At 37.6% G+C, this 22,999-nt stretch overlaps 1 protein-coding gene across 6 annotated transcripts in view; it reads right to left on the bottom strand.

Annotated features, from left to right (window-relative positions):
- The window catches only part of LOC128016610 (teneurin-3), a 281,615-nt gene that overhangs the window by 55,918 nt on the left and 202,698 nt on the right, over positions 1-22,999 (bottom strand). For all 6 annotated transcript variants that reach the window (XM_052601266.1, XM_052601257.1, XM_052601279.1 and 3 more), the window contains 6 exons: positions 20,779-20,901; positions 10,792-10,997; positions 7,950-8,160; positions 4,375-4,476; positions 3,209-3,403; positions 725-925 (listed from right to left, as the gene is read on the bottom strand). In XM_052601266.1, the coding sequence (XP_052457226.1) occupies positions 725-925; positions 3,209-3,403; positions 4,375-4,476; positions 7,950-8,160; positions 10,792-10,997; positions 20,779-20,901 (1,038 nt within the window). The remainder of the gene's footprint in view (positions 1-724; positions 926-3,208; positions 3,404-4,374; positions 4,477-7,949; positions 8,161-10,791; positions 10,998-20,778; positions 20,902-22,999) is intronic.

Raw genomic sequence — 22,999 nt, 5'->3', positions numbered from 1 at the left:
AGGGCATTACTCATTTTATCAGCCTTTTTGGGAGCATAGTCGTTGATTCTATCAAAACCCGTCCCCACACGTTTATCAGCATTTACCACAGCACAGCACTGCAGCCGGCAACGTGACGGGGGGAGCATGCACGCTTCATTCATTAGCACCACACTAATTGAAGATGTACGTCTAATTAATGGAAGGGAGTGAAGTAATGGTTTACAAAGACATCAGGTACTGTAGTTCTTCCTCCATCGAATAGGGATGGGGAAAAAAAAAGACAAAGAGAAAAAGCAAGAGTGAGAGAGAGATAGCTGTGTGGGGCTCTTGAGTGAAATAGTATTTTCATTAGACACAGATTGCTGCTGGGAAAATAGCATTGTATAACTAAAAGGCCAACCATGGGTGAGTCCTAAAACAGCAGGAGTCCAATACTGCTCTTATTATGGAGATCAGTATCGTCACTTGCACAAACACAAGATGTGCACACGCATACCACACTAGCTGCCACTGAGCTTTTGATGGACTGAGAGATATTTCATAATGATAGTGTATTTAAGGTTGACTCAAACGCGTCTTCAGAGGGTCTGCTGACAGATTAAAGAGAGAGGAGGACAGCCTAATGCCTGTTAATGCCCTTAACAACAATAAGCAGCTATTCAGTGTATAAAACAAAGCATGATAATTCAGTGGAAAAGAATGACATATTAAAGAGATGGGTGTAGAAGTGTATAATAGGTACCGATGGAGCAATCCTGTCCAGTCCAGTTGGTGTCACAGGTGCAGGTGCCGCTCTCCGTCTGGTAGGTTCCGTGTCCCGAGCACTGGTCTGGACACATGGTCTTCAGGATCTCACAGTTGTTGCCGCCCCATCCTGGATTGCAGTGGCACTCTCCATGAATGCACACTCCGTGAGATGAGCAGGATGGGTCCAGGCAGTCCACTGTGTGTTTTTGGGAAGAAAAAAAAACAGAAACTCTTTGTTAGCAGGTTAGCAAAACTATGTATGATAAAGTATAACCTAGGATACTGACCCTACAATGAATGCATTAATTTTTTTTTATCAATTTTCTTGCATAAAGACTTTATTGGTAAAAACAAAAATAGACTTTGAAATAATAAATAGAGGTGTCTTTTTTAAGGTCACTTTGTATGAAGGGCAAAACTATGCAGTAATGGAATGAAATTAAAAATGTTGCCGCTACATTAAAGTCTAAGAAGTGACTCCTAGCTTAAATGATTATTTTTTATTTATTATTAACATGCTTATACAATGTTAACCTTTTATAAGAAAAGGAAATAGACAGTACTTAATACTTTAATAGAAAAGACAAACACAACATCAAATAAACACAACATTACTGCAATATTCTGTTTGCTGTATCCATATCTATTCTACTATTGCACTTGCTTTTAGACAAATTTCAGCAACAACTCATATAACAATTTATACCATTTTAAATGACAAACAAAATGGTTATGCTCTAACAGATGAATTATGTCGCATAAAAAAAAAGCCAGGATGTACTGGGTTTTTACTTTCTTATGCATAAATGCATTGTTTGCTTGCAAAGTAAATGAAATTAGTTTGTTAACCTGAGGGAACATTGTGCAATAGTAGGTTAATGTGAAAAACATGTGATGTTTATACAGTAATACGTTCTTGTTAAAATTCTCTCATCTTAATGGAATCCATAATTTGCTAATGCCAAAGTGTGCATAGCATAAGCTTCACGTTATATGGCTCTCAACCCCACTCTGTTCCAGCACACACACAAACACACACACACATTATAAACTGATTCAGACAGTACATGTAGCAAAGTATGATCTATGTGCTGCTCAATGTGCTCTCAAAGCATGTGCTAGACATCTCTTATTCTCATAGGCAGAAGTCCACTGCTTTTCCACAGATGGGAAAGCAGTTTTAGGGGACTGAGGAGCAAGCGGGGCTGAGTTTGCAGAGTGGGGCAGTGCTACACATTCCTTTTCAAAAGCCATGAGGGGCTAATTTGCAGGTGTGTTTGTGTGTGTGTTTATGCTTAATAACTCCTGGGAGAGGGCTGAGGTTCAGTAACCCTTAATTAATCTGATTCTGTGGTAGTTAATGGGGCTTAATCCTGCCATTGATTGACAACAGGCCAATTCATGACCAGAAAATAAAGTTCCCTACATAAATAGCATTAGCCGGTCTCTCTCTGGATACAAAGATTTATGTGTTTTGCTGTTTGCGCCAAATCATAACAATCGAGCTGCAGGAATGGAATCTTTTTGTCTAACAGTAAAAATAAAAAAAATAAACAGCGCACTGCATGCCGTACAATCTGTGTGCCGTGTCATGGTAGCATAAACATCACGCAGAAAGCAAATTGTCTTAATGAAGAAAAATCTATTCTAATCTAGCTTTTTTCCCCACTCACGAGGCTGATGGGTAAGGGACCTGCACATCAGTGGGGACATCAATGTAATTATTTGCTCTGTGAAGTGGAGAATGACAATTGTTTCTGGAATATTGAACTATTAACTCATGGATAATGATTATTGCCGGGACAGTAAATTATCAAAGAGGGTCACAGGAGGAAGAGTCCCTTTGATGGCTACTGACAAGGCGTTAGGCTCCTCATTAAGCAAAGTGATGCTGAAAGGCGATATGAACTGGACAGATTTTTCTCTCTCTCAAACACCCAAACAAGCACTTCTGTATCACTCTTGCACTTGCGCGCTCTCTCTCTCTCTCTTTTTATCAGGTCTGGTGAAAAGCCTGACCGTGTCCGCAGAGACGGAGCTTTCAAACACTTCTAGAAAAAAAAAAATCAATCCTCCTCGAACCAATGAGTAATCAGCGATCGCGTTGATAACACATTATCTTGCACATCTTTGATGGTGTAATGCAGTGGGGTTTAATGGCAAGAACGCTGGAAATAGCAGTGTTAGATAAATGCTTCCATTAGGGCTTCTGATGGGTCTCTTATGAACTGAGGCTTGAGATGCTGGAGATGTCTGTAAGGAGGGAAACAGATGAAAAATTCTGCCTGACAAACAAACTGTTTTCTAACACCGGACCACTGAATGGAGGGTTTGCTGTGAAGTTGGAAAACATGGTCTCTTAAGAGACACAAGAAATAATCAGTGAATATTTTCTTAAAATACTGAAGCAGAGATATTGAAGTAAGCAGATAGGATAGCTGGCTACACAAAACAATGGTGGTTGATTTGTATCCCTGACCTTCTTCACAGTTGTCTCCTTTATAGCCCGTGTTGCAGGTGCAGGTGCCCATAATGCAGATTCCGTGTCCGCTGCAGTGAATATCGACGCACTGGTTGCTAGGAACGTCACACTCTGTCCCTTTCCAGCCACTGTAACAAAGACAGCGCCCCCTGGAGTACTGCCCATTGCCACTGCACAGCACTGGACAAGCGGCTTTGAAAAGAAAAACAAAAAGCAATTGGGGAAATAAGATAAAAGTTAGTTTATGTAGGGCTGTGCAAAAAAATCTAATGCGATTTTCACGTGCATCTTGTCAGTAATGGTGCTCCTGTGAGTAGTAGTATATACACAGAAACGTGAGTTCGGGGGTTGCCAGGTTTCACAACAAAACCTGCCCAATTGCGTTTCATTCCGGGCGATAAAATACACATTTTTTGGCGGGGTTCCCTTGGTAAAATTCGCATTTTAGGGGCTTAATATCATGTTATTGGGATTGGAGTCGCTTCGACCCACGGAGAAGAAAAACAACCGCAGACTTGGCAACAGTGGTTGGCATTTACTACACAGAGCCGTAGTTCACTGACAATCTACACTAAATCGATTTCAAAATCGCAGGCAATTTGACCAACGGCTAGGTGTAGTAAATGCCGCTCCAACTGAACCAGCGTTGCCAACCCTGCCAAAAAAAACTTGTATTTTATCCCCCAGAATGCAATTTTTAATAGGGAACTCTATTGGACTAGTTTTGAGAAGCAACTGAGCAGGATTTGTTGTGAAAACCTGGCAACCCTAATGTGAATGCATGTGCTGGAGATATACTACTAATCTCAGGAGCGCCTTTACTGACGAGATTTTTTTGCACAGCCCTAAGTTTATGACAATCATATCATTCAACAGGTGAAGTTTTCAAGCGATTTCTTTATAGATCTTTTACTGTATTAACTCTTAAAGTATAACCAGATATATAAACAAAACAAATACAATAAAAATACCATGGAAATAAAAACTAATTGTTGCTTCCTCCGGATAATAAGAAGCCATTCAGGCTTGGGAATTGAGTCTCATCAAAAGCGTCCATAATCTGAAACCAATTATGAATAGTGACATTGGTTGTTTATTTCTCTGGAGAGTCATGTGTGACCGTGTGTGTGTATGCATGCACGTGAGAGCATAGAGAAGCATACCTCGTGAGCAATCAGGCCCAAGGAACCCTGGGAAACAATGGCATGTTCCCGAGCGACAGTCTCCGTTACCATGGCAATTGTGTGGACACTCCGTGAGGGTATCTGGGGGGAAAGAATGAAAGTGTGAGTCACAAAAAGAAAGGTGGCGAGAGAGGAAAGGAGAGTGAGAAAAGCACTAATTGAGGAGACAGTCTGTGGAAATTAGCAGACATTCAACCCCCCCCATCTTTAATTAAAGGAGTGCCAGATGCGTGATTAACAAAAACCTGCATCTAAGCTTACTCTGCCTTAATGAACCAATCAGAGCATTATTACCACCAATTAGCAGCCAGACGCTCTGCTCAGAGTCTTCTTTACACTGCTGGATGGCCATTAAAACACACATAATGTTTTTTTTTTTTTTTTGTCATAGTGGGGACTTTCCATTGTATTTTGTTTTATTATGGTAAATAATGATGATTATAAATTTTAGATTCAGGGTTAAATGACAAGACAATGTTCATAAAGACATTATTTAGCATGAATAAGCATGGTGTCAACTGCAGCTGGTCCCCACAATGTAAACAAAACCTGATGCGTGCACACACAATACACAAAGACATCAGCACATTAAGGTACACAAACAAAGCTGTCTCTCTGAGCACACAGTCGTTAATTAATTCCTGAATGAATCAGAGTTTTTGAATGAATTCTAAGACTGAATGATTCAATGGCACATTGAATATATAGTCATTTATCGTCACTTAATGGCGAAACAATGCAGAATGAGTCCTCACTACTAATGCAAGGACTTCAAGTATGATATATCATGTAAGCACCCCACAAGTACCTTATTGCTTTTATAACACAGTTATCACACAATACAATTATTAAAACCAAGAAAGTATGTATTGATATATTACTTTTTTTTTTGAAGCAAATTCATTAAATGCTATCCTTTCGCTAAAAAACAGATCCTGACAGTGAAATGGCAAGAGAAAGTTTCAAACATGCCTCATCTTATGGAGCTTAAACAAAAACAGATAATAGGGCTATTTTCATCTGCGGTGTCATTTATTTTTTTAACACTATATATGATATTTTCTTACATACATATGTTTATCTCTCAGCATGAGAAAACATCTGTTTTCCGTGTTATATTTTAAAACAGCACAACGTGAGTTTGCAAGCATCATTACAGTGTAAATTGATGGACATACAGTAACATTCCCTCCACTCTCTTGCTGCGTGTCTTGCTAAAGTTGAATTCAGACTGTACGATTTTCAAAGTAGTAGGGTCACTGTTCTTTTCACACTGCACGACTATCTTAGGCAGCATTCAGTTGCTGCTGTGTTCACACTGCATGACTCTACAATAGGAAGAATCGTCGACAACTCTGTCTGGCACGCAAATTACATTTCACAACCAGACACACTTGCTCCCTCATTGGCTGTCGGTCATCACCGGTGTGGTGATGACCGACAGCCACTTTTCAGAACACTTTTCAGAACACTTTTCACACAGCGGGATTTTTAATCGATTCTCTCAGATCGCTTCTTTGCTCATTCACACTGCGTGATTGTCACTCGCGTGAACGAGCACCGATTTGCCTGTGATTTTGGCCAATCGTCAGCGAGTTCTCAAAAACTGTCGGCAAGCCAAAATCGGGGCTGAAATCCTGCAGTCTGAACTCGGCTTAAGGTGACGTCAATGATTGTGACATCACCTGTCCATACTTTCATTAAAAGCAGCAGCTCATTGGTGTCTAAGTCAATTCTGACAAGGTAATGAGCTGCACCAGTCTCTTGTCACCAGCAGCCCGCTGTTATTACAACCACTGAAGCGTTTAGCAGAGCTCTCAGACATCCCCACTGAAGGACCATATTATCTCGCTCTACAGAGATATAATGAATTTTAATTTTCAAAAGGTTAACTTTTTACTCATCGAAGCATAATCAACCCATTTTTAAAAGAGGGCGCTGGCTGCAGTCCTACTGATCATTTTTCATGTTCTAGTCTTTGTGATCGAATTTGATCACAAAGCCTGTTTTTATGAGTTCATGAATGAGGTGAGAAAAGAGGGGAAAGAGAAGGTGAAAAAAGGTGGGAGAGAAATGGAGAGAGGAAAGGTCCTGCAGGTCATCAGGCAACACTTCGAATCAGCTGCAGCCCACTAGCCACTTAAAACATAGATCGATAACATCTCTCACCATCATTATACACACTCATCTGTGAACAGATAGGGTCACACGCTTCTCTTTATCTCTCTCTGTTCATACAAATATTCACACTGAGCCTAATAAAAAATTAAGAAAAATATTATTATTATTTTTTTTATGGATTTGAAAGAAGTTCTTTACGATCACCAAGGCTGCATCTGTTTAGAAAAAGTAAAAACAATAATACTGTGAAGTATTGTTACTCTTAAAATAACTTTTTAAAAAGTTATTCCTGTGAAGGTAAAGCTGAATCTTCAGCAGCCATTACTCCAGTCATTATCAGTTGATCCTTCAGAAATCATATTATGCTGATTTGTTGCTCAGTTGTTCTCACTTATTTTTGGTGTTCAGTTATAGTTATTATTTTGTTGTTTTTATTTTTTTTTTTATACCATGATATATTTTTTTTACAGGATTCTTTGACGAATAGAAAATGACAAGGAACATTTATTTGAAATATAAATATTTAGTTTAATTCTAAATGTCTTTACTGCTAACTTCTTTCATTCTTTCTAAATCTGACTTACCTCAAAGTTTTAGAAGTTTATATTGTACACCGTGTTTTCCTATAAAATAATGTTATGCAGCACATCAAATTAACAATGTCTTAGTAGTTTGCATGCCTCCTTTATGCTCAATACTTAAGAATTCTTATTATGAAGTTTGTGTAAAACCTGATGATCGTGTGATCCAGAATTATTTGAGAATTTTCAAAGAGCATCTTGTGTTTCACTGGGGGCAAGTTAACATGTTACAAATTTGAAAAGTGATAAAAAACTCAAGCAGATTCTTAACAAAACTAATTGATTTTGTGTCATGATACAGTACTATGCAAAAGTCTTAGGCCATTAGTATTTTTATCAACAAAAATGGTTGTTTCTATCTGTTGCTATACTGTTTCAGTTGGAAATATCAGTTTACATTTACACACATTCCCAGTCCAGTGAGGTTTCTGTGTGCACAGCGAGTCTGCCAGGAGCCAGTGATCACACAGAGATCTGATTTTGCGTTCACTGAGCACTGTTATCTGGAATGATGTGAAGAATCAGAAAAAACTGAGGCAGACTAAATCAAGATGAATTGTGGCAACATCTCCAAGACACTTAAAGAAACCTTCCTACAAAGCTAATGTGAAAAGCACTCGTGTAAAAATGCTGTAAAGTGATGATACTCTCAAAAATAGATTTTCTTCAACCATGTTGTTTGGAAATGTAAACTCATATTTGACACTACGGCAAAAGATAGAGATGACTGGCTAAAAACTATTTTTTTGTTGATTCACTTCCTAATGGTCTAAGACTTTTGCACAGTACTATATATAATAAAAACATGTATAAAAAGCAACATAATATGATATATGTATATTCATCATTTACCGATGATGATGGTGTTGTAGGAGACCTGCTCAGGGTTTTTGCCGTCATTGTAAAAGGCCAGGTGCCAGGTGCCTGAGTCCAGGTAGCGGATGAACTCTGCCTCATGAATGTTAACTGAACGGGCCTTTCTGGCTGCTCCTTCCACCTCCACCAGTCCACGCTTCTCTTTAGCTATCAGACGGCTGCCATCCAACAGCTCCACAAAGTCGTACTGTACACACACACACACACACACACACAACAAATTAAATCCCAGTTTAATCACAGAGAGATCAGAACACAGTGCAGTAACAGCTCATTTTCACTGCAGACCCCCATTTGATCTGAACATAACTGCAGTATATCTGAAGTCTGATGTGTTATACAATACAAAGTCAAAGAATTGTTTCTGAAGAGCATGTGGCTCTATTACATATAACTTGCAAGAGACTGATGTTTGCGAATATATTGCCAGTGATGTAATGAATGTGTTTGGAATCAAGAGGCTGCTTGCACTCTGGTATCCTCTTTCTGAATGAAAGGAGGAAGCTCTTTAAAAAGATGCTTTACATTTTAGAAATGCCTTGTCACAATGTTATTTTTATGATTTTTTTTTTTGTCACTTTAACAAGCTGCTCCCAAACAGTGAGTTTGAGTCAAGGCCTCTGATGAGTTTAACATACTGTTCTCAATTTACAGTGCATTAAAAATATATTTGTTTCCTAAGAGACCCTTTGGAGAATGACACAAGAGAGAGAAAAGAAGAATAAGTGAGCAAGAAATTACAAGACTATGTCTGACAAAATGAGAAGACGTTTCGATCAGTGGGGAAACATAAGTCTCCACGCCTCTATCTGTCAATAGAACTTCAACCTATCCTTTATTCAGCCTTTAAGAAACATATTGATTCATTATGGCAATTAAAGCACTGGGTCAGTGCTATTGACTCTTATTGTGGAGGCCTCCACTGCCAATTACCTCTATTAAGCATTTACAGGTTTTGTGACGCACCCTTGAAGAAGCCTAGGCACTGATGTTGCTTAGCAAGAAGAAAGAAACAGGACAAGGAAAATAATTGATTTGCGAAAGGCCAGTTTTTAATCAAAGTTAAGAGAGATTGGAGATTGGAGAGACTGCAAATGGAAACTGAATGGGGATTGTCGGGCTGTACCGTGTAGCTTTGAAAGTCAGGTTTGAAAGTGTGACAAGTGACGGTCTTTTGAGTAAAGTTTGCTGTCTGCTTTTTGTAGCAGATCTGTGAGCCTCATCTAAAAGCACGACAGTAATTTGAACAGTGGGTGTCGTGGTATTTATTACATCTGGTTACACTGAAAACTATGACTGTAATTATAAAATGGAAATTATGAGAATTACCAATGTGAAAACAATCATCCTATAAAAGACTGCTCAATTCTTCTTGAATTAGCATTATGGGTATTGGAAAAAAACACAAGGGTGCTATTTTCAATTGTCATTTGTTACCCGTAGAGATCATCTAAACCCAACAGACCCCTGGGGTCAGTGAAAATGCAGAAGAAAACAAGTTTCCTGAAAATTTTGAGTGGTGTTTCTTACTAATGAAATAAGCATCAAACATCACAATGCTAAACCTTTTAAGCTGTCAAACACTTAATGCTAAATGAAATATAGATGAATCCTTAAAGCTACAAAAGTTATTGATTTTGCCTTTATTTCTTTTGTTCAGATGTCACAGATGTCACAGCAGATGGGTTATTAGGTTATTTTGGCTGCTTTAACTCTTTCATCAATAACGTTTTTGAAAAAAAAAAGTTACCAGCCACCGCCAGCAAATTTTGATGATTTTCACTCAAGTATTTTTTTCTGTATCAATATTTAAATATGCAAAACACCACAATAGAGATCAGAGCATCTACTTCTACTAAAAAAAAAAAAGTATTCTAGCTTAAAGCATTCTTTTTTTAATCAACACATTTTAATCTAAAACTACATCTGGAAAATATTCAGTACGATTATCAAAGCATAAATCCAGTCAATCGCTCCCATCAATACCTCTAAAGCTTGCACAGCCATACACCACTTCCTGGATCAATATTTTACTCTGTAGCATTATGCAGTTTTCATTTATATGCTGTCTATTGCTGATGATCGCATTATTTTTAATATGCATCTGTTTACATTAGAGATCGCTCGTTTCTCTATCCTGTTTATGTGTGTTTTTGTTCCGGAGGTTATGTACTCATTCAGAAGATGTGTAATAGCACCCGCTAGTGTATAACAGTGAAAACAGTTGAGCACAGTATAATGTGTATCAGGACAGAAAAATTAGTTCTTGTCAAGAAAAAAAAAAAAGACAGAAGCAGCAGTTGTGAGTGGGGGAGGGCCAACCCTAGCTCCGCCCTGCATTAATTGCATGTTAAACTGAAAAAAAAAAATATATATATTGCATGCATTAATGTGCTAATATTGACAACAATAACTACGATTAAATGTTCTAGAGAAAATCTCAAGTCCCTTGGTCTGTAACATTTGAGAAGGCATCATCAAACCAATATATAAATTTTTTGTTTAAAGTGGAATATTAATTTCGGTAACACTTTAGTATAGGTTCCAATTCACACTAATAACTAGAGCTTATTAGCATGTCTATTATTAACATATTGACTGTTTATTAGTGCTTATAAAGCACATATAATGCATGACATCCATAATCCTACCCAATACCCTAAACTTAACAACTACCTTATAAACTATTAATAAGGAGCAAATAAGGAGTTAATTAAGGCAAAAGTCATAGTTAATGATTAGTTAATAGTGAGAATTGGACCCTAAAATAAAGTGTGACCTTAATTTCAAGAACAGCAACTAAAAATGTCTCTGATACCTGAGTGTGTGTGGGCGGCAGGCCTTTCCGGCCGTAGACTCCCACCAGGGCACCTCTCTGGACGGAGATGTTGAACTTGAGGGACTGTGGCTGGTCAATGAAGAGCTGAGAGCGCCAAAAAGTTCCTGGAGGGACATCCTGTACTGCTCTACGGCCCACATCCAGCTCACCTGTGTCTATGGTGTTATTCTCTTGAAAGTAAACTCCTAGAGAGAGAGATACAGGAAGATGACATTTGTAGGAGACAGACAAACCATATTTATGCTAATACCTACTTGAAGTAGAAGTTATTTATTTTCATCACACGTGATTCGGCCCTCTGAGATACTGTGGTCGAATGTACGCAAGATGAAAAACGAGATGTGTGGAAAACCATGTTGAATCATGAAATGTTTGGCATTGCAAGGAAGTTTGATTCATGCATTAATAATTATTCATCTTGTTCCTCAAAAATGTCTTGTTTACAGGCAATAGATTCAATTTGTGATCATGTAAGCGTTATGGCTAGTATATGGCAGGAAACCAATAACATTAGAACGACCAGCAGCAGGAACTACAACTAACAAAACAGTAACCTTCTCACATCACAGTCACTATGTTCTATAAAGGTATTAAGCAACAATCTATGTGTTCAAACGGAACCTGAAACACAGATGGTGTGCTTGAGTGAATCTCATAAACACCATCTGAAAAAAAAAATATAATAATAAATGTTTGTGTGCCAATGCAATTGTGATTCTTGCTATAGCCTCAAGTGTGATCAAACATTCATGAGGTGTACCAGAATAATCTGATTTCAGAAATCGTTAAATCACTTCATACAGCATTTAATTAGCATCTTTAAGGCAACTCTTTCTGGCCCCTTACTCCCAAGTTAAAAATCACAGTGAATTACTCAGCCAACAGTAAAGAATAAAATACATTTTATATAATTATACTCCAGGCTATGTTTATCAAAAGCATTGTTAGCCAACTATGGTCACGAGTTTCACTGTTAGCAACATAGTTCAACGATTCGTTGTTTTCCTAAAACTTCAGCTCCAACGAACATATGATCTTGACTTGTGGACAGATTATGCAAGCAAACATGCAGAACAATCTATATCAGTCATTTCATATTAATACATATTTCATTTGACAGATTTTAGTTTGTCAAGACAATGAAAGAGCCCAGTTTCTGAAGAGTGCACATGTGAATGCACTGTAGTAATCAAAAAAAATAAAATAAAAATAAAATTAATAAAAACCTGGATTGAACCAAACATCTGTGAATAAAACAAAACAACAGAGAACAAATATGGCAACTGTTTACAACAGTACTCTTAGTTTCTACAATGATATATCATACTATGGATGTTAAGCAGTGAGTTTCCCTGGCAAAACACAACCCTTCAGCATACCTTGGGCATATTCATTTCCTGATATTAAAGGGACCTTGAAGAGATTTTAGAAAAAAACTGATATATACAGTATAGCTGAATTTATTAAGATTGGGATACATAATGGGAACTGGCAAGCCACTGTTTTCCAAAAGTGCCAACTGCTGTAATATCATAAGTAAAGTATAAGTGAAGCTATTTGACTTCACAGCTCTTCCTTTAACAAGCTGGAAAGCTAATGTCTAGAAATTACACACACAAGCGCACAATGAACTCACGACAGAAGCCTCGGCATATTCCAACCCCTCACAACATGTTACAAGGCAACAGTGCGGAATGGAGCAGTAATGGGAGAAGGAGAATAGGCTATGCTCATATGCTAGCTAATGTAGAGCAGCTGCCATTAATATTGCACTAATTATTATTGCGTAATTCCATAGCACGCGGGCACTAACCACACGCGTGTTGCTAATGCAGTCAGCCGGCTACATAAAAAGCATATTGGAGTGAATGAAAGAGTAATTAGAGAGGACTTGCTGACTGTTAGTTTTAATGTGAGCACGCCTGTGGCCCTAAATGCTCTACAGAGCAAACGAGAGAAGCCATCTGTGAAGCTCTGATCAACAGTATTGTCCACAGGATAAAAAGAAGGGGATGGTTTGCTTAAAGAATGCCAGTGAAAAAGAGATTTGGTTTCTTTGTGCACCAGGGATGCCCGCAGTTTTTCTTGGACATGGATATTGAATTGGCATTTGCCCATTAGAATCGCAGAGATGTAGTAGGTTTGTTTTGGATAGATGCAAAGACTCCCTATAGCCCTGTACTTCTCTTTCTTTTTCTCTTTTTTAGCTTTTCTCTTCAGTTTAGCCATGCAATCTGCCAAACTGTCTTGATTTTTACTGTTTAAATATGTGTGTGCACATCTTTTTTTGTACCATATAAAGTACCACTACTATCTGACAGATATCACTGAACGGGTGTCCTGAGAAATGACACTTTTCTCTGGCTCTGTTTTTTTTTTTTGTAATTATTTTTACATATATGGTTGTTGGCACAGAAATTACACACTGCCCCTTTAAATAACAGTTCAACAAAAACAACAAAACATCTCACATGATTTACTCATTCTGTCATTCTCGTCTTCTCAGTTTATATCAAGACATTTGGTGAATTTTTTTTGTGAATTAATATTTGGTTTGTTCTTCATATAAAGCTATTTCATGACTTCAGAATATGCCACATATTTTTTTGGTCATCTTTGTTGCTTGACAGCCCCTAATTGCAATGAAATATATCTGTATAGAAAAAGATCTATGTGGAAAATTAACTGTGTTCTAAAAAACAAAACAAAAAAAAACACGAGTTTACAATGATAAGTGGGCTAATAATTATGCCAGAATTAAATGTTTTGTCTGAACTACTTCAATTAATATTAGTAGTAATAATCTGGACACAAAAAAAAAAAAAAATATTTAGGCTATTGCTTTCATCCTGAACAAATTAAAAGAAAGGAGAGATGTAGATTTTTTTGCAGCAGTGACAAATGACAAGCTGACTGTGACAACATTTACTCTCGAGTACTCAATCATGGTCATGCAACTTTACAAAAACATGTCAAAAAGAGCCCTCATTCTTAATTTTGTCATTGGGTATGGTGTGACTTTCGTCAGTGTCTCCCTGTATGACTCATTAGACATCAATTTGCTTCAACACTGCACACACACGGTGACTTTCAGTCCACAGCTGCAACAGTCAAGACTCTTACTTTCAAACGGCTAGATGAAGCATAGCTGAATGGAACCTGAGACAGGGTCTTTTAAATAATTATTTTTAACTTGACATGTCACATTAAAAATCAGAACCAAGTAATACGTTTATTTCTATAAGTGCTGTCAAGAACTCCCATTGACAAAATGACTAAAATGCCCATTACAGACAGAACTGAACTTTTCCATTAAGGGGCATTTTGTACCTTGTATTGACAGGGTATTAACAGCATGAGGCTAAACCAATGACAATCAAATCACTTTTTTTTTTTGACTGATCACTCTGCCCTACACCTATCCTTGATTTCCCTTTAATTAACTTGTTTCTGCCTCTCTCACTAAATACCTATTATTCACTCTCTTCACAACACTCCCTCCATATGCTTTCATTGTCATCAGCCCACTTTCTCTCTCACTCTCACCATTTCTGTTGGGCACTGAGAGACATTAACATTACACGTGCGATTTTGCCAAGTGTCTCGGAAAAGTCACTTGAGCAGTTTTTAATTCACTGAGGCCTTTGGAAGAGTGTCTGCGTGTGCATTAGGAGAAGTATATTCATTAAGAGAGTGTAAGAGAATATCATGCTCGGCTCTCTTATTTGCTGCTGTGGGACTGAATACAGAGCGGCTCAGATGAGTTGTTTGAGAATGGTGCAGCACATAATTAAGACCCTATGAAACATTGCTAAATGCAAACATTGCTGAATGCAATGTTAGGTTCTACTTCCAGGCAACCAGGGATACAAAGTGGGATAAAAGTCAGTTTTAAGTGCAAGCCTACAGCTTCCTTACATCTGCGTGAGGTCGATGGAGTCTCTGAAGGGTGTGTGCTTGAATACAAAGCAGTCAGTGAGTCAAAAAGAATTTTCTGAAAATTAAAACGACTGGTCTACTTTCATTTTTCAATGTTTACGGAAATCAATCTCTTAAAAAAACAGCAAGACCTCATATGCTAATGACATTCCCTACAGTCCTAGTCACATACAAACACATGCACCTCTGAATTGAGAGAGGCAATCTAAAGCACATCCTGTCATTTAGGAAAGAAACTGCACTGAGGCTATTGTCCCTGCTTTGAACACACACACACACACACACACACGCACGCACACACACACACACACACACACACACACACACACACACACACACAAGGAGGTACAAAGAGCACTTGAAGCTCTTTTATGGAGTGAGTGCTTTTAGGTCAGCTGTCTCTCAAAGAAAGGTGAACTGCAGATGACAGCAGCAGCACCCTCAGTTATTACTCGCTTTTTCTTCACTGGAGAAGAAGAGACAGACAAATGAGTGTGTGCACTTATTTCAAAGGGTCTACAGCAGGTATGTAAGTCAAACTTTGCAGCATGTGCTGCCTGTTCAGTCTGTCAGTAAGGATATGCATCTGTGTGGATTTGCTGTGCTTCTATTCATGTGTCTCTGTGTGTGGGCAGCTTTTATATCCTTGTGGGCATGAAATGTCTGAAAATCTCACTAGAAACACATCAAAACCTGGCAAAACCATCTAGTGGGGACATCCTTGTGAGGATAAATGGTTCATGAAGGAGCTAAATATGTCAAAAATGTTCTTAATAAAAAAAATTCTGTAAGCCATTTACAGACAGAGGTTGTGGTTAGTCTATATTTATAATTATACAGCAGTTAGATTCGGTTCATTCTTATTTATAGAGGAAAATCCACATTGACAATTGTCATATTGCTGAATTAAAGACCCCATGACATGATTTTCTGTGGGACATTTTCTGTGGGACATTCTCATTACAGAAGGATTCATCAATATATATATATATATATATATATATATATATATATATATATATATATATATATATATATATATATATATATATATATATATATTAGGGCTGTCAAATGATTCGAATTTTTAATCAAATTAATCAGAATTTTCAGTGGATTAATCAGGATTAATCACTATTTGCAATTACACCTGAATCCTAACCATTTTTTTTTTTCTGAAATGCATACCAAAAGATAAATAACAGAACACAGATATATAATTTTCATGTATTGATTCATCAATATGTGGTTCTTTTTTTCTGAATTTCAAAAGTTCAACATTTACTTAGATCAAATTTACCTGAGCACTATATCAAAGTGCCATTTAACTACAGATCGTGTAAGAGTTTTAGGTGAACCAGTGGTTAAATATAGCCACATATCTATGAAATTATGCATAGAGAAACTCGAAAGAATGAACTCAGAAACACAAACATGCGCCCTCTGCACTCTGGGCACTCTTGTTTTTGGGAGGTGTTCATTTGCTCTGCCACAATACTTTAGGATCGATATTTTCGACAGCTCATCGCTGTTACTATCTTGAGAATTCAGAGATCGACGAGACTTTCCTGACCTGAATAATTTGTCACACTGCACATGCGTGAAATGCGTTAAAAAAATTTACGTAATTAACAACAAACAACTAATTAACGTTGTTAACGCGCTATTTTTGACAGCCCTAATATATATATATATATATATATATATATATATATATATATATATATATATTTTTTATTTTTATTATTTTTATTTTTTTCAGTTATTGAAGAAAAAAAACACTACCTTTCAAAAGTATATATATATATAAAATACTTGCATTGGGTAAGGATGTATTAATTCATCAATAGTGACCTTAAAGGCAAATACATTGTTACAAAAGATTTAAAATAAACACTGTTCTTTTAAATATTCACTTGATAAAAAAATAAATATCAGAAATATTAAGCAGCACAAGTGTTTTGAACATTGATAATAGTAATAAATGTTTCTTGATTGTCAAATCAGCATATCAGAATTAAAATCACGTGAAAGACGCAGACTAAAGGCTGTAATAAAAGCAAAAGTTGGATCAACAAAATACTGACCCAGCTCCTTCTGGTTTTTAATTTGTAATTTTTCTTTTCTGACATGTTGGTGTTATATCTTTCACTTGGATGTTATATGTTGCACTGAGTAAATACAGCTGTATATAACACAAACTGTGTCCATCTTGATTTCAGGCTGCAAAGCAACAAAATGTGATGATTTTACAGGGGAGGGTCATTCGTTTCTATACCCACTGCAATTTTTGCTCTGCTGTGTGTGTGTGTGTGTATGTGACGTCCTTCGCAGAGAGCTGTGGTGGTGTTGGTGGGCATGCACACGGATCAAGATTAACTGAAGGAGGTGTGGGTGTTAGCTGGTGTCTGTATTGATTGAGAGTAAGCTGTGTGATTGTTCACATTGCTGATGGCTTCATTAATAGCTGCTCTTCTACAGGACCCCCCTTCTTCTCCTGTTTGGCCCTCACAGCAGACAACAGACCCACCGCTGGAAGCTTCTGCCATAGCAAATTCTCCTGCCCTGTTAACGCATTAACATTCCCCTGCACCCAGTGGCATACACATTTTTATTTCTTTCAATGAGAAAGGGAAAAAAGCGAGGTGGGGGCTAGCGCTAGGAAAGACTGACTACGCTGAATGCAAATTCTGCTCAAATAAATGTAACCTGATTGTGTCACTGCTGCTTAGGGGGAGATGAATGACTTCCACTTGCTGTATAACTTAACAGCCACAGACGCCTATAGAACTGCATCACAATCAATTTAGCACAATTTATGACCAATTGATAAAAGCACATCCAATTTCTTAACTCTGCTGATGACAAATAGACATTATAGAGACTGAAAATGTCTTATAGCTGATGCTGAAATGCCCTAATCTAATGCTCCATCACTGCAAGCGTGGACACGTCCATCACCTCAAGAACAAACACATTACTGTAAGGGGCATCATCATAATGGCCTTCAAACATATGGCCATCCATCTTCACAGCATGAGTGTGTGTCCCCGTGTCTGAGTGCTTGAATTAGTACTTAAGTGAGGGAGACCTTGTGGGAATACACCTGCTGGTGGGTGGGAGAAACCGATAGCGTCTGTTACTGTGAGGTTATTTATTTCTCATTGTTTTTGGTATTTAGCATATGCTGTTAATCATAAGTGCCTTACACTGAGTTGACAAACCAAAAGCATCTCTTGAATTTTAATGTGAGCTCTTCTCTTAATCTGCCACCACTTTGCTCTGCCCACAGAGAAATCTCACTGGTTCCTGTAAAGCACAGATGTATGTAGTGTGCATTAGTGCCCGCCCACTTTTTCAGCAGCCTTGGTCCTGGTATTTTTTTCTATTCATTTTTCCCATAGGGATTTTTTTTTTAATTATTATTTTTTTTATGCTTTGTTAAAGCATTACACGCCATGTAACAAGCCAGCCAGCTATAAGGTGAATTACAAAATTACAAACTTTGAGTTGAAGCAAATAGGGCAAAAGACAGCGGTATTGAACTGTGTACATAATGGCTTTAATGAAGGAAAGAACTACAATCCCATGAGGCATTGGAAATGACACTCTAATTTTAAAAGATGGTGAAATATCAAACTATGTTTTTTTTTTATAACAAAATGTGCATATATACATTTGTATTACATCTGTATATGATTATTTTAAAAATAAGCTAAAATAATGAGAACAGATGGCTTAAAAAAAGCATATACCATCAACTCGGAGCTCACAACAGGTCTGAATTTAAAGTTTTTTTAAGTTAGCATTAAAAACAATGACTTTCCCTTTGGAGAAAACTAATGGAGTTTTTACAACGGGAACTCCAATGTTGCATTTTATTTAAAATTTATAATATTTAAAAACCTTTTAAAATATGTAAATGTGCCAGCAAAGGCAGACAGAATGCCCTCAAGGTGCTCTGCCACTTGACTATGGAGATTAAAAATAGAACATATATTTAAATAAATAACATTTCTGTTACATTTTTCATGTTTTATTTCTAATTCAGATGAAACTCACCACCAGAGGTTTGACCTAACTTTCTGTGTGTTACGAGTGTGTGACTTGTCCTGTGAATTTTAGTGCAGACAGACTTAATACAATCTCTGGCAGGCATGTATCAGTGAATGTATTTGTTAAGTTAGCACTTTCTTTTGTGTGATGCATGTACTGTGCATCAGTGGCAGTCAATGTTTGGGACTGATAGCCATATTTACTTGCACCATTTTATCTCAACAGGTGTTCAGGACCCCGTACAGCTCACAGAAGTGAACTGAATACTGTCTGAATGAACGAATAACCGAAATCAGCCCTCACAGCAATTCTCACAGCAGAAACCATAGTGACAGTAAACATCAAAGACAGTGACTTCTATAACACTGTCATGTCTTTTCACAATTGACAATGTTATTTAATAAACAATTCGAAGTGCAAGTTCTTCCGGCAAATCTTAATTAACCGACAAAGGCTTTCAATTTTTAACTGAGCATAGAACGCAGCATCTGGGTCATGAGCAGACCACAAAACTGATGAGAGCGGATCTGGAGAAAATACAGTGACAGGATCAGGATCTTAAAAAAAAAAAAACTGAAACTCTACATGAATAAAACACAATTGCACTGTATGACACGATCCACTTGAGAAATAAAATAATGTAAGATGAGAAGTTTTGTTTTCTGATATTATTATTATTATTATAATATATATATTTTTTTAAGCAAGAACAAACACCTGCCAATGGGAAAGAAAATGTAACTTAATTCATAAGGAAAACAAGGTTATTTTTCTTCCTCTGGTGGAAGATATTTTTTCATTAATTTATCAGAAAAAAATCTTATGTCACTTTGCCTCAAGTGCAATTCTTATTCAAGAACTCTTGAATCTTTTAGTCGATTTAAACCAGCTCCTTTAAGTTCATTGCAAAATCCTTTCAACAACCAATACACAGACCCAAGTTTCTACTCTACATATTTTCTTTTTCAATTTTTTTTTTTTTAAATTTGCAGATTTTTTTTGTTGAGAGAAATAATAGTCCAGAAATAGTGCTGAAAGTTTAAGTCCGTTTGTTTTTCCATTTCTAACCAAACTAAGCATGAATGGAGCTGAAATTAGCAATGTAAAACATGACTGACAGCCATTTCAGTTGCTTTTTGAGCATAGCCGACGTGTGTTTCTGAGTGCTTGTAAAAATGGCACTCCATTTCACTGGTCAGTAGGTTTGTGTGACAGTTAATATTAAGGACAGAGTGAATCCTACTTTCAAGAGAGAAAGATAAAGAAAGAGAGATTCTGGGTAGAATGCCAGGGCATTTCACAATTGTCACTATTTGGCTTCATGGCTTGAAAGGCCCAGACAATCTCACAAACTCATTTATTGTGCATTCTGCACACACACAGCCCTCTCATGTTCTCCCATTAAAACACACTATTCTTTGAACTCATTATTTTCACCTAAATGTGCTTTTTGGCTAATCTTCGTGTTTCCCAGACATGTCTGCAACAGCCGTGTCAGCCGACACATCAAAGCAGCCGCTCTGCTATCGTAAGACTAGCGTCTAAATGCTGAGGAATGTAAGCCTGTTCCTCTCACAAACACTTATTTGAGATTTATACTCATCACAGATCACTGAAACGCACATCCGAGTGCCAGGAAAGATGGCATGGTGCAAAGAAAATGGTTTTGGAGTGTGTGATTTCCATTTGTGTGTGGGAGTGTTTGTGACTGGGGGTGTGGGGGTGTTTGTTTAGCTCGAGTTATGTTTATTTAAGGGAGTGCGGGTCTTCATAGCGGAGGGTCCTAGAGGTGTAGTTGTGTAGGAGTGAGTCTGTTTGGTAATTTTCTTTAGCCTATTACTGTGTGTGTGTTCTCCAGTCTGTTTACTAAATGCAAATGTGTTTCATGCTGGTGAAGGGGCTTGAACAGATTGTGCCAGTGCCATATTATGCATCAGTGCGTGAGTGGGTATGTGTGCGTTTGACCCTTACTGTTCTCGGTAGACAGGGCAGTAACTGCGTTGGTTGCCGTGGTGTCAGATTTGACCTGGCCGTTCTCAAAAGCATAGCCCTCAGTCTCTTGAAGCTGCCAATTCAATCCAAAGAGATGCATGGCTGTGGAGAGAGAATGAAGAATGAAGCAACAGGATGCAATGAAGTGGAAACCCTGTAATGCAATCAATATAAAAAAAAGTTTGCCCCTGTAAATGAGCTGCTATGATGATGCTGGCCCAAGTCACCTTCACCCCCAAGTTTCTATGATATTCTGGCTCCTGTATATGACTTCGGACCCTCCTTCAATGTCTGGGGATCTTTATTGTCTGCCAGGATAATTGTAGTTTAATCCCTTTGAAAAGTAACAGGACATCTTGTACTTAAGCCATGTAATATCTACATATATTCAAGCATCATAAAATAAGTGGGAGAAGTTACATGCTAAAGATTAATAATTAAATTATCAGCAAAAGTAATGGTGATACTTCCCACTGTAAACACCCCAAGAAAAAAACTATTCACAAAGCCACTAAAGCCAATAAAATATTTTTTTATATATTGTTTTAATGGAATCCTGCAGTATTTATTTTAAATTATTCATGCACATCATTATTTTTTTCTTCATAATCTCTAATCTTTAATAAAAATCAAAGTCAATAGCCCCTCGCAACAACATCGCTTCCTTGATGATGTGTACACAGGCACAGGACAATAAAACTGTCTTATGGCCCGACGAGTTTTAGCGCCCTCTCCTCCAGCAACCTGTCACTCACATAAAACAATCGCATAAATTAACAAGAGACAGTAAACTAACAATCCAGTCAATTCCCAATGGACAAAAATCAAGAACCCCTCTACTTTCCCGCCCCTGAAAAGCTGTTTCAAATGGAAATATGTCACAGTAGTGAAGAAAAGTCAGTCGCAATTATAGCTACAAGGCAATTTTAAAAATAAACTCTAATAAACATTGTCAAAAAAAAATAAAGAAGCTAATCAGAGAGATGTTACGTAATCTACCCTCTATAATGACCTTTTTTTTGAAGAAGAATAAATAGCTACATGTCTTGAATTAATTTGTTTGTGCATTACTCAGAGGAACTCTTTATACAGTCATTGTTTTGTGTCAAGTGACAATACCAATTCATTCATCAAGTATTTAAGTTAAAACAATAAAATATAGAAACCAGAGTAGCCTCAGCTGATGAATTTGGTTTTAGTGACTGGAAAGACTGTGTGGCTGTGCTGCGGAGTAATCTGTTTAAACAGCTGCTTTGGCTGTCTCTTTTCACTTGTTCCTGGAATGTCTGAATGTTCTTACCAAACCGTGTGTGAAATCCAAGGGTTCAGAAATCACACTTAGTCTGTATATCTGTGACACGGGGTTCAGCTCAGGTGTGGCTAGAAACACAACTGGCTACATTTCAGAGTGGCTTTGCCAAACGTTCTTTCACGGATTCTGCAAACGGTCCCTGTGGGCAGAATGACGACCTTGGTGAATCAGCACCCATTTGAGCATGATTTGTTTCTCTGGTGATTCATCTAAAGAGCATGCTTGGAAAGGTCATACAGGATAGTGTACAATATGTAGGATACTGTAGGAACTAAGCCATAATGGGGACTGATCCTTATATCGGGAACCAGTTTAGTTGTAAACTGAGAGGATATACAGCGAAATGTCAAGGGGTTGACAAACTAATTCTGCTTCATAGTTGTAATGGAGGAATAGGTAGGTTATTCATTTTGCAGCAAGTTTGAATCAACATGACAGTGAAAAAAAAACATATTTTCATGTTTGGCTGAACAATTTAACTACAATGCTATATACAGCCTTAATCTAGTGGTAATTGTGATGTCCCTGTGATTTGTCATATCATTAGATGGTTTTGTCTTGCATTATTATGAAAATCTCATAGGAGATACTGCATATGAGTCGTTGTATGTAGGTGTGTGTGGTAGCTGTACTGAGGTGGGCTGCTCTGAGGGGACAGGCTGATCCTCTCTCTGAGTAACAGCAGTGTTAGCTGCAGACGTTGGCTCTAATAAAGGTAATTTAGACCTGCCAACAACCCCCACTGGGTCTCTTCATGCCCCCAGAGCACGCACACACAACCTCCCCACATAAATCATTCTCCTTCTCTCTGTGCTGGTGTATTTGTGTGTGTTTACTTGCGTGTGTAACGTTTCTTATGTGTGCTTGTTATCTGGAAATGTAGGCTTT

Source organism: Carassius gibelio, chromosome A1 (genome assembly GCF_023724105.1).
Source record: "Carassius gibelio isolate Cgi1373 ecotype wild population from Czech Republic chromosome A1, carGib1.2-hapl.c, whole genome shotgun sequence".
Taxonomy (NCBI): Eukaryota; Metazoa; Chordata; class Actinopteri; order Cypriniformes; family Cyprinidae; genus Carassius; species Carassius gibelio.
Note: the sequence above shows the minus strand (reverse complement) of the source record. Positions and strands in the feature narration are given on the sequence as shown.